Source organism: Pristiophorus japonicus, chromosome 1 (assembly GCF_044704955.1).
Source record: "Pristiophorus japonicus isolate sPriJap1 chromosome 1, sPriJap1.hap1, whole genome shotgun sequence".
Classification (NCBI taxonomy): Eukaryota; Metazoa; Chordata; class Chondrichthyes; family Pristiophoridae; genus Pristiophorus; species Pristiophorus japonicus.
Window position 1 is genome coordinate 339,037,552 of NC_091977.1, and position 12,747 is coordinate 339,050,298.

The following is a 12,747-nucleotide window of genomic DNA, read 5'->3' on the forward strand; positions in this document are numbered from 1 at the left end:
CACAACATATTGTTCGATGAAACCATCCGAAATACATTCTAAACTCATCCTGAAGGCTACCTTTGCCAAGTTGATTGGTCCAATCGATATGAAGATTAAAATCGCCCATGATTATTGCAGTACCTTTCTTACAAGCCCTCATTATTTCTTAATTTATACTCTGTCCTACAATGTATCTATTGCAAGGGGGCCTATTGAGTAAGACAAAGGTCCTCCACCAGCCTGTCCTCGCTGCACAGCACTGCCCCCCCAGACATCAAGCTCCATGGCGTGTCCCTGGACAACGTGGACCACTTCCCCTCCTATCAACAAGAGCAGGTATTGATGACGAGATCCAACACCGCCTCCAGTGTGCCAGTGCAGCCTTCGGCCGCCTGAGGAAAAGTGTTTGAAGACCAGTCCCTCATAACTGTCACCAAGCTCATAGTCTACATGGCCATAGTAATACCCGCCCTCCTGTATGGCTCAGAGACGTGGACCATGTACAGTCGACACCTCAAGTCGCTGGAGAAATACCACCAGCGATGTCTCCGCAAGATCCTGCAAATCCCCTGGGAGGACAGACGCACAAACGCTAGCGTCCTCGTCCAGGCCAACATCCCCAGCATTGAAGCACTGATCACACTTGATCAGCTCCGCTGGGCAGGCCACATAGTTCGCATGCCAGACACGAGACTCCCAAAGCAAGCGCTCTACTCGGAACTCGTCCAAGGCAAACGAACCAAAGGCGAACAGAGGAAACTTTACAAGGACACCCTCAAAGCCTCCATGATAAAGTGCGACATCCCCACTGACACCTGGGAGTCCCTGGCCATAGACCGCCCTAAGTGGAGGAAGTGCATTCGGGAGGGCGCTGAGCTCCTCGAGTATCATCGTCGAGAGCATGCAGAAATCAAGCGCAGGCAGCGGAAGGAGCGTGCGGCAAACCAGGCTCGCTGCCCACCCTTTCCCTCAACAACTATCTATCCCACCTGTGACAGAGACTGTGGTTCTCGTATTGGACTGTACAGCCACCTAAGAACTCATGCTCAGAGTGGAAGCAAGTCTTCCTCGATTCCGAGGGACTGCCTATGATGATGATGATAGACTACTCCCACCAGTGACTTCTTCCCCTTATTTCTTATCTCCACCCAAACTGATTCTACATCGTGATCTTCTCAGCCAATATCATTTCTCACCACTGCACTGATCTCATCCTTTATTAACAGAGCTATCCCACCTCCTTTTCCTTTCTGCCCATCCTTCTGAAATGTCAAATACTCCTGAATATTCAGTTTCAGCCTTGGTCACCTTGCAACCACATCTCTGTAATGGCTATCAGATCATACCCATTTATTTCTATTTTACTGGAGGAAAGAGGCCCGTGCCAAGAGTATTTCGGAGGATTTGGAGGGAGATAGCACAGGAGGTCTCTGTGAGACACGTTTCTCGTACTGCGAACCTATGTCACAAGAAGTTTAACGACCTCACGAGGATCGCCAGGATTAGTATCCTTAACATTAATGCACCACTGCCACGGTTGGAAAATTACTGTCTCACACAATGCAAAGTCTTTGAGGAAGCTGCCCCTTCTCTATGTGTTACAGGCCATGGTGTGGGTTGGTGAAGCCACCTGAATGCTGGAGTCTCAGTTCACCAGCCATGCCCTGCGCATTCAAGTGGCGCGGACCTTCTTGTCCCCTATTCATTTTCACCCTTCCTCTCACTACCCTTTAACTCTTGATATGCATTTGTCAAACGTTACCCTGAGCTGCAATCCTAGGTGACTCCTACCTCCTCCCAGCCTTCCTTTATGCCCTGTGCACAGCCATACAGATTATAATGCACATCTTTACACTTCCAGATAGTAGCAGCTACTCTACTATGTGCCACATGATGAGCTGCACACTCACTCACACCACCTCATTGTTCTTATTGTAGGCAAAACTGGCTCATAATAGCTGGGAGCAGCAGCGTACCGAAGGTGGAGAACCTGATCTTCAGGACCTCACTGAGGTGGAGCAGCAGGCATCGGCCTCTTGGGCACCCAGTTCACGTGGTGGCTGGTGGCGAGGCCAATCCCTCTATGGGTAGTGACGGTATGTGAATGGCGTTTGCAATTCGTGTGAATTCCTTGACCCAAGTGGCCTACCCCCTTTAAATATAGATGTCCAATGCCACCTTTCTCTTATCTCCCTACTCACTCCCCTGCCGCTAACCACACGTTTGTTGCTTTGTGCTGACAGATGATCAGCCTGCCCCTGAACTATCCACATCGGGCGATAGGGGAGATGACGAGGGAGGAGACGACAGTGTGCTCGCTGAGTGGGAGACACATCAGTCCCACCAAGTGGGGACACAACATCGGTGGAGGAGCCTGAATGTGAGGGTTTGAAGAGCGTGAGGCTCCTGGCCCCAGCGGCCTACAGCACGCACAGCAGGAGGGGAAGCCCGGAGCCCAGCTCCCCAGAGGGTGAGTCGGCCCAGGAGACCTGCTGAGAGACTGGCAGATGGACAGACTTGGTGGCTATGTCCAGGGAGACCACGCAAATGCACCGCGACCTCATGGATGCATTGGAGGGGGTCCCGCAGAACATCGATGCACTTGCTGTGAGTGTGGCGGAGGCCGCCTCAAGCATTATCTGTGCCTCTCAGAAGTCCAATGAGCCCGCTCACAGAGGAAGATTGGCTCAACGAGCGATAGTAGAGTCCAAGAGGGGATGGTGCGTTCCATGATTGACATGGCAGCAGCAATCGCATCACAGGCCCAAGCTACGCAAGAACTTCGTGATGTGATGCTGTCAGTGATTGCTGGCATTAAATCGCAGACTGCTGTGTTTCGGTCTCAGTGTGATGACATGCAATCACTGACTGCTGCCATCATCTCAGTGTTCCCCACAGTCCGACGAGGAAGTGACGGTACTGAAGCCGGCCAGCAAGTTGTGCCCACACATCGTGCTCCGGACGCTGACGCTCTGTCCCATGTGAGTGGGGGTGGGCCCCTGTAAATGGAAGGTACTGTCTTTCCTCAAGATGACAGCATTCCGGCTCCCACCACTGCCACTCTGCCTTTGCACCTACCGCGGTCTACGCCCAAGCTATCCCAGACTGCTGCCGATGCTGAGGCGGTGGAGTCCGCAGCTGGGCCTTCCATGCCCAGGGTGTCCTGGTAGGCCATCTGTTCTGTTTGCCCCACACACACAGCAGCCCTCAAGCAGACTTGCTGTAGGCAGAGACCACAATGAGGAGGGGCACTAGGCGTGGGAGGGGGGTAAAGGAGACGACTTTGCCGACCATGGACAGATGCACCCCCAATGTAAATAATGGCTGTAAATATGTCATTAAATTGTTGAACTTCATTCTGCTGGATGGTGTTTCAATGGGACGTTGTGTTTTGTTTAGTTACTTGCTGGGAGGTGTTTGGTTGTATTATTTGAGGTGCCAGCGTTGGTGTCGTTAGTAACATGTTACTTGGACCGTTTTGCATTGCCGTCTTGTGTATGATTGTGGACTTGAACGGAGATGTACCATTATTGTGGTACATAGTCAATATTAGCTGCATCCCTCAGCTTCCTGCATTCAAGAGAACCGATCCATTATGAGCTGCTGACGTGCGCTCTTGGATCAGCAGCATCGCCGCGCTGCCTTCACCGTGGATGGTGTGGCTGGCTATTTGAGGCCTCGCCATGCTCCTGTTCCTTGTCCCCCTCCTCCTCGAGGTGGGGCTGCAATCCCCACTTGCAATGCCTGGCTCCTCATGATGGCCAAATTGTGTAGCATGCAGCACACCACAATGAATTCAGACACCTGTTGAGGGGAATATTGAAGACTGCCTCCAGAGCGGTCCAGGCATTGGAAACGCTTGAGCACCCCTTTTGTCTGCTCGATGATGTTGTGGGTGGCCGCATGGCTCTCATTGCAGCGTTACTCGGCTTCTGTGGAGATAGGTCATTAGCTAGGTGGTTAGGCTGTATCCTTTGTCCCCAAGCAGCCAGCAGCACCATTCCCGTGGTGGCTGAAACAATCGTGACGCAGTACTCTCACACAGGATGAAAGCCCCTCCGGGGCGCTAACCAAGGCACAATCCAACCCCAGGTGTGGTCTCACCAAAGCCTGTCAATTAAGAACTTTTGAATTATAATCAGTGTTGTTTTCTAGATAAACGCCAAAGCCAATCACAGCACACAGCAAAGTCCCACAAACAGCAATGACATAAGTGACCAACTAATCTGTTTTAGTGGTGTTGGTTGAGGGATAAATGTAGGCCAGGACACCAGGAGAATTCCCCTACTCTTCTTCAAATGGTACCAAGGGATCATTTATGTCCACTTGAGCAGGCAAACAAACTCCTTGTATTAATGTCTGATCTGAAAGTTGACACCTCCAACACTGCAGCACTTTCACAGTGCTGCACTTAAGTGTCAGCATAGATTATGTGCTCAAGTCTTTGGAGTGGGGCTTAGAACTCATGACTTTCTGACTCAGTGAGGATGCTACTACTGACTCAAGGTAGGGTCAAATGGAAGTTGTGCTACCTTGCAGGATCCGCTTCATTCTTTGAGTGATAGCTTTTTTTCATTTTGTAGTTAAGATTCAATAGTTGTGGGAAAATCATGTATTAAGCATGCCCAAACTTTGATTTTAGCACACATTAATGTTAGACAGCCAGATATGCATTGTATAAAGCCCTGGGGAGGTCCTCAACAGTAACAATTCATTTTTACCTGACCTGAATCTTAACTAACTTTGCAAAAATAACTCGAACCAAATTTTAAAAACCAACCAAGCATTATCTGAGGGGACAGTTGGGAGGAATTGTAATTAATACATATAGAAACATAGAAAATAGGTGCAGGAGCAGGCCATTCAGCCCTTCTAGCCTGCACCGCCATTCAATGAGTTCATGGCTGAACATGAAACTTCAGTACCCCCTTCCTGCTTTCTCGCCATAACCCTTGATCCCCCGAGTAGTAAGGACTTCATCTAACTCCCTTTTGAATATATTTAGTGAATTGGCCTCAACTACTTTCTGTGGTAGAGAATTCCGCAGGTTCACCACTCTCTGGGTGAAGAAGTTTCTCCTCATCTCGGTCCTAAATGGCTTACCCCTTATCCTCAGACTGTGACCCCTGGTTCTGGACTTCCCCAACATTGGGAACATTCTTCCTGCATCTAACCTGTCTAAACCCGTCAGAATTTTAAACGTTTCCATGAGGTCCCCTCTCATTCTTCTGAACTCCAGTGAATACAAGCCCAGTTGATCCAGTCTTTCTTGATAGGTCAGTCCCGCCATCCCGGGAATCAGTCTGGTGAATCTTCGCTGCACTCCCTCAATAGCAAGAATGTCCTTCCTCAAGTTAGGAGACCAAAACTGTACACAATACTCCAGGTGTGGCTTCACCAAGGCCCTGTACAACTGTAGCAACACCTCCCTGCCCCTGTATTCAAATCCCCTCGCTATGAAGGCCAACATTCCATTTGCTTTCTTAACCGCCTGCTGTACCTGCATGCTAACCTTCAATGACTGATGTATCATGACACCCAGGTCTCGTTGCACCTTATCAAAGAATGAAGAAGGCTCAACAAAGTGGGCAATCTATCTTGGTTCTTCAGTTCAACTTCCTTCACCACCAGAGGAGCCATATGAAAGTGCTGTCCAATTTAAGACAAGCAGACCCTGCCAAACCTGATCCAACCCTCCCAGTACTCCTGAACAAGATCGCTGAGCCATCTCAAGCACTGGGGAGCTGATGTGCGGCTGAGATGGCAGTTGCCCCACAATGATGGACTGGAAGATGACTTGCTACCATCAGCTGTAAGGAAGATGGCTGTAGAAGAGCCTCCTTATAATACATTGGTTTTGAGTCCACCAGAAAAGCTTCTACCGGTATATAAAAAGGAACCGAGTAGCTAAAGTAAATGTTGATCCCTTAGAGGATGAAACTGGGGAATTAATAATGGGTAACAGGGAAATGGCAGAGACTTTGAACAAATATTTTGTATCGGTCTTCATGGTAAAAGACACTGAAAACATCCCAATAATTGATAATCAAGGAGCAATGAGGGGGGGGGGGGGGGAAAGAGACTTAAAACAATCACTATCGCTAGAGATAAAGTACGAGGCAAACTAATGGGACTAAAGGTGGACAAATCCCCTGGACCTGATGGCCTGCATCCTAGGGTCCTAAAAGTGGCTGCAGAGATGGTGGATGCATTGGTTGCAATCTACCAAAATTTCCTGCGGACTGGAAAACCACAAATGTGACACCCCTATTAAGAAAGGAGGGAGACAGAAAGCAGGAAACTATAGACCAGTTAGCCTAACATTGGTCATTGGGAAAATGCTGGAGTTCATCATTAAGGAAGAAGTAGCAGGACATTTAGAAAATCATAATGCAGTCAAGCAGAGTCAGCATGGTTTTATAAAAATTAAATAATGTTTGACAAATTTGCTGGAGTTCTTTGAGGATGTAACGAGCAGGGTGGATAAAGTGGAACCATTAGATATCATGTATTTGAATTTCCAGAAAACATTCGATAAAGTGCCACATAAAAGGTTACTGTACAAGATAAGAGCTCACGGGGTTGGGGTAATATATTAGCGTGGATAGAGGATTGGCTAATTAGCAGAAAACAGAGTCGGGATAAATGGGTAATTTTTAAATTGGCAAACTGTAACTAGTGGGGTGCCACAGGGATCGGTGCTGGGGCCTCAAATATTTACAATCTATATGAATGATTTGGATGAAGGGACCAAGTGAAACATCGTCAAATTTGCTGATAAATACAAAGATAGGTGGAAAAGCAAGTTGTGAGGAGGATGCAAAGAATCTACAAAGGGATATAGATAGGCTCAGTGAGTGGGCAAAAATTTGGCAGATGGAGTATAATATGGGAAAATGTGAGGTTATCCACTTTGGTAGGAAAAATAAAAAAGCAAATTACTATTTAAATAGGGAAAGAGTACAGAGAGATCTGGGGGTTCTTGTACATGAAACACAAAAAGTTAGCATGCAGGTACAGCAAGTAATCAGGAAGGCAAATGGAATGTTGACCTTTATTGCAAGGGGGATGGAATATCACACTGTACAAGGCGTTGGTAAGACCACACCTGGAGTACTGCGTACAGTTTTGGTCTCCTTATTTGAGGAAAGCTATACTTGCATTGGAGGCAGTTTAGAGAAGGTTCACGAGATTGATTCCCGAGATGAAGGGGTTGTTATATGAAGAAAGGTTGAGCAGGTTGGGCCAATACTCATTGGAGTTTAGAAGAATGAGAGGTAATCTCATTGAAACATACAAGATTCTGAAGAGTCTTGACAGGGTAGATGCAGAGAGGATGTGTCCCCTCATGAGGGAATCTAGAACTAGGGGGCATAGTTTCAGAATAAGGGTTCGCCCATTTAAAACATAAAATGAGGAGGAATTTCTTTTTTCAGAGGGTCATGAATCTTTGGAATTCTCTACCCCAAGGAGCTCTGGAAGCTGGGTCTTCGAATATATTTAAGGTAGAGATAGAAAGATTTTTGAATGATAAGGGAGTCAAGGGTTATGGGGAGCGAGCGGGGAAGTGGAGTTGAAGTCAGGATCAGATCAGCTATGATCTTATTGAATGGCGGAGCAGGCTCGAGGGGCCAAATGGGCTACTCCTGCTCCTATTTCTTATATAAGACATCCTGAACTGGCACTTAGTCTGAGCACATTAGATGAAAAATGGGAAGTCAGCAGTGCAACTCACATGATTTTAATAAGGGTTCTCAAACAATCAAGCATTTGGAACTACAAAGATAGCACATGCTATCAGCACAAATGCTGTGTGGAGGATACAAGTTCCTGGAATATTGTAGAAGGAAAAAAAACTCTTCTTTCAACTGTGAAGATTTGTAATCCTAAAAATAGCAGTTTTCGCATGGGACCCAGCTGAAATTTTTTATGGTTATCTATGAAGCCAATTTTTGGAAAACATTTAAACTGCTTGCCTGGCAGTATCCCAAGTGAAAGCTGTGACAAATCAATCATCCAAATATGGGTACATGTGGAATTGCTACATCATTAAATGCACAGCAACCAATGGAAGGTGCAGCCCCACCATGCAGCACAGCAAAAATATATTAGACTCAGAAATTAATCCTCTGTACTGCCATCTGTGGCTGGCATCTGATAATTAATTAGTGGCAAAAGATTTTTGCAACTGAAATGGGAAGACTAACTCTAGCTGTGCTCTAATGGCCTGAAGATGAGTGATGTCAATATTTAGTGATGTACAAGATTTAAACAGCTTTAAGTTTGCAACTGGCCTTTGGAACTCAGGCATGGCCACAGGAAGGGGATTTCATGGTATGTATCTGTCCTGCTGCCTCGGAAGGGTCGCCATCTGACGTTCAGAAAGAGCGAGTACAGTAGCACTGGAGTCAGTTACATTGTCGACAGTCTGACCAACAGAATAAATTATTTCAACTGCACACTAATGCGGTGGAAAGGCAGAACATTGTCTGAAATTTGTCTTCAGTAAGTTGTGTGGATGGTTGTAGGAAGTTACAAAAGGACACACATCGTCTAAGTGAGTGGGGAAAACTATGGTAGATAAGTTCAATGTGGGGAAGTGTGCAGTCATCCACTTTAGATCCGAGAAAGGCAAATCAGAATATTTTCTTAATGGTAAAAAACAAAGAACTCTGAAGGAGTAAAGGGATTTAGGTGTCTATGTACAAAAATCACAAAAAGGTACAAACAGTAATCAAAAAGGCTAGTGAAACGTAAGCCTTTAAGCTTAAGAGAACTGGAATACAAAAGTGAGGAAGTAATGCTCAAGTTGTACAGAACCTTGGTTAGACTCCATCTGGAGTACTGCGTCCGGTTTTGGGCACCACACCTCAGGAATGATTGGCCTCGGGTATACAGTGCAGATTCACTAGAATGATACCAGGGCTTAAAGGGTTACATTATGAGGACAGATTGCATAAAGTTAGCTTTTATTCCAAGTTCCGAAGGTTGAGGTGTGATTTAATTGAGGTGTTTAAAATGATAAAGGGATTCGTTAGGGTAGATACAAGGAAACCATTTCCTCTGGTGGCTGAATCTAGAACAAGATACTACAATCTTAAAATTAGAGCTCGGGTATTTAGTCGTAAAATCAGAAAGCATATTTTCCACATAAAGGGTAGAGTAATCTGGAATTCAGTCCTCAAACAGATGTGGATGCTGGATCAATTGAAATTTAAGACTAAGTTTGATGGATATTTGTTAGATAAGGCTATCAAACAATATGGAACAAAGGCAGGGAAATGGAGTTGATGCATAAATACCCCATGATCAACAGGCTTGGCTGAATGGGCTACTCCTGTATCTTATGTTTTACACTCGAATTCTCCACCTATTACTTTCCTCAGGATACAATCCTCAGCCTTCTTAACTAGGTCCCCTAGTAAGCAAGTAGAGATTATTTTTTCTGGACTTCCTTTATGGGCCCTTTCCTGATGGGTATAAATATTCTGCTTTTTTTAAATCTGCCAGTTGCTTAAGCTGGTGAGGCACAATATGATTTATGCTTCACCTTTAAAAGGGAGACTAAACCCTGTTTAGCTGATCGCCTACCGATTTGATTCCCCATCATGGGGAGGGGCTTGGATGCTGAAGACCTGCATTCTAAAATAAAGATTATTGCTGGAAATGCTTGGTAGTAGGGATGGGGCTCGTAAACCCACTCTTCTTCCTGTGAATATCTAAAAGGGACGGCTTATGGCATGGTTGCCGCTTTATATTGGTCGCCACCTATATATCCTCAGCAACTTGCCTTGGGGAGAGCAGGTGCATTTTGCTCGTTAGGTGTTAGCATGGATAATCTTCTTGGGCTTTCTAAGCTACTTTTTCGAGACTCAGTTTTGTTACATAACCACTGCTTTGTTAATTATATCTGGAAGCCCAAAACTAATCTTATCAGCAAGTTGATCATGTGTTGTCTAAATACAATCTGAAGCCCATCAGCAATACAGTACAAACTGCTGCACTTTTCTTAATGTTCAAAGATTTCATGAGTAGATGGAATAGCCCTCCTATCAGCATAGCTTAATTCCTTGTAATTACAGATCTGTGCTCAAGTCTGTATCAAGTAGGCTGGAGATCAATCCCAGCCAAGTTTCTTTTAACACGAACACTACTTATGGTACATTGGATTATATATTGTTTAATGACAGACTATTAATAGAATGACAGGAATATTATACAGGGATACCATGTAATGAAGATTGTATCATTCTGGAAAACTGGAGTTGTACTTAAGTTGGCCGGTCCTTTTAAGGTCAGGAAGCTAATTGCTGCAAGTTAAAACATTCTTCAGTCACTCCGATGTTAATTGTTGTTTGATCATGGCAGATTGGAAATTTTAGATTGCAGCTGAGAAGCATCCAGTACTTCAAGATTGTTGTGCATCTGTAATAGGGCAAGTCTTTGTGAGCTGATGCTCTTTTCTTAATATATCAAGTCTTCCTCGATTTCGAGGGATTGCCTATGATGATGATGATATTGAAATAGATATACACCCACCTGGCAATAGGTGGCAGCTGTTTGTCTGAACAGTTGCTCTGCAGGCTATAAACCTACTGTTCTGTTTGTTGGCTCTGGGTGAGCACAGGGGTACCAGAGACAACACCCAAAAAGTGCTCCTGGAATTCTTATGCCTTTGTTGCATCTGCTTGAGTCAGGGCCCAAAACTTCAGCCAAGGGGGTATGCTCCGCCTTATTTTGAGTCAGTGCCTTAAGGGCTTTGTCAAAGTACTGATCTCATTAATACTGGGGTATTAAAAAAGCAACAGCCATGCAGTTAAAAAAAAACGATGCCCCTCACTCCATTTGGTTGCCTGAGTACTTCAGATATTTATAGCTCTCAGAATGTTTTGTTAAATTAATGGCTGCTGCAGCGCGGAGTACTTGTCCATTTTTGTAAGAAATGGGCTGTTTTGTGTCTCAAAGAGGCAGTCCTTCCCTGCAGAACGTTTACTGAATGTCCTCTAAATTATTACTATTTCCAATCAGCCTGCAGCATGTTTTTAACGTGGAAAGCCAGATGTTATAAGGAAATACAATACAAATTATTTAAACTGATTACATATATAAAATTACACACTTATCCTTTCCATAATAGCCAGAAGCTGCACAGCTGGCGCAAGAGGTCAGGAAGTTATAATGCTCGAAGCGAAGAAACTATTGAAAGCTGCAAAAAATGAACTGAGGCTTTTGTAGCTTCATATATTATAGGAGCAAAGTAAGTTCTTACTTGCTTCAAAATAGCCAGGATAATGTGTTTTAAAATTGTATTCAGTTATTTGTGGTTGAGACACAGCATTTGTCAGGGGAGAAAACAATGCACAAAGTGGTCTGGAAGATGGCTATTAGGTTTGTGGGGAGGAAACCAGCCACGGTTTCGGTGTTACTGCTTGATCAGAAACTATTAAGATCAAGTTTGTTTGGCTAGTCCTTTACGTCTTTAAATGCTAATGTGTGCAAATTTAGCCTATTGTCAGAACGCAACTCACTTACTTTTATGATCAGGAGTTCTGAAAAAAAACTCGACAGACAACCAAGAGACTACTATTTATACTTTTATCTACCGAAGTGGGGGAAAAGAATAATATTCTGATTTCTGATTATTAAGAACCCATCTTCGTCAAGGGTGCTTACCTCCACTTCAAAGAAAAACATGACAGTAGTCCTAGGATTTTCACTTCTCTGATTATTTCCAGAAAGGCTCCGTGAAGGTCAATTATCCATGCAATGGTTCAAGAGAGAATCAGTTGAAATTATATTGTAGTCGGTATCCAAATATTCTGCAAGCTTCATTGTCTTGAAACATTTTACACATTAAGTCAAGTATTGTACTGCTGGTTTCCACTTTTATGTAATTATTGTTCTTGCAAATAAACTCAACTATTAAGTATTAGCTGAACATGACAGCTGTGATATTTTCTGCTTTTTGAAGTAGGCAGAAAATGGAGGTAGCCTATATAATCTCCAGTGGATCATAGCATGGTAAGGATCCCTTTGTATGCTATCCCATTCATGTCATGCACAAGACTGCAAATTTCAATTAAAAAGAGATGTGCATCTGCTTATCGAACAGCCTTTAGTAGTGAATGCAAGTTAAATTTACTGCAGCGTTTATATTTTGCATAGAATTACACAGAAATCTCAACACAAACTAGCCACATTGATGTTTGACCTCCACATGAGCAGTATCCTTAAAACCCATGTACCTGTTGGGTTCCCATATCTCTTTATTCTGATTTCCTTGAACCACCTAGCTTAACCTATTCTTAAATGTTGAAGGTCGCTGAGTCTATCACTAACTTTAGTGCATCCCACAGCCTCTCAATCCTCTGTGTAAAAAAAAACACAATTAATTTTGCTCTCTGTCCTAAATCTCTTACATTTAATCTTGTATCCAAGTTCTCTCATTCTGGACTCTTCAATCACTGGGTAGTTTGTTACTATCTATCCTGCTCCAGATTTCCATATTTTGAAACACCTCTATCAAATCATCCCATAATCGCCTCTGTTCTAATAAAGGGAGTGTTGACACGTTTAGCACATTTCTGCAATCAATCCTTCTTAGTTGGGTGTTAGTTGTGGCTCAGTTGGTAGCACTCTCGCCTCCGAGTCAGAAGATTGTGGGTCCAGAGATTTGAGCACAAAATCTAGTGCAGTATTGAGAGAGTACTGCATTGTCAAAGGCGTCATCATTCAGATCAGTGATAAAATGTCTGCCCTCCCCGG

General features: G+C 44.4%; 1 protein-coding gene across 11 annotated transcripts in view; it reads right to left on the reverse strand.

Moving 5' to 3' along the window:
• golga4 (golgin A4) overlaps nucleotides 1-12,747 on the reverse strand; it is a 550,135-nt gene that overhangs the window by 81,301 nt on the left and 456,087 nt on the right. The window contains exon 17 of one of the 11 annotated variants that reach the window (XM_070889524.1): nucleotides 11,662-11,817. The exons of the other annotated variants lie outside the window; for them this stretch is intronic. Coding sequence (XP_070745625.1) covers nucleotides 11,811-11,817 — 7 coding nt within the window. The 3' untranslated portion in view covers nucleotides 11,662-11,810. Of the gene's footprint in view, nucleotides 1-11,661; nucleotides 11,818-12,747 lie in introns of those variants that run through there. 11 annotated transcript variants of the gene reach the window in all.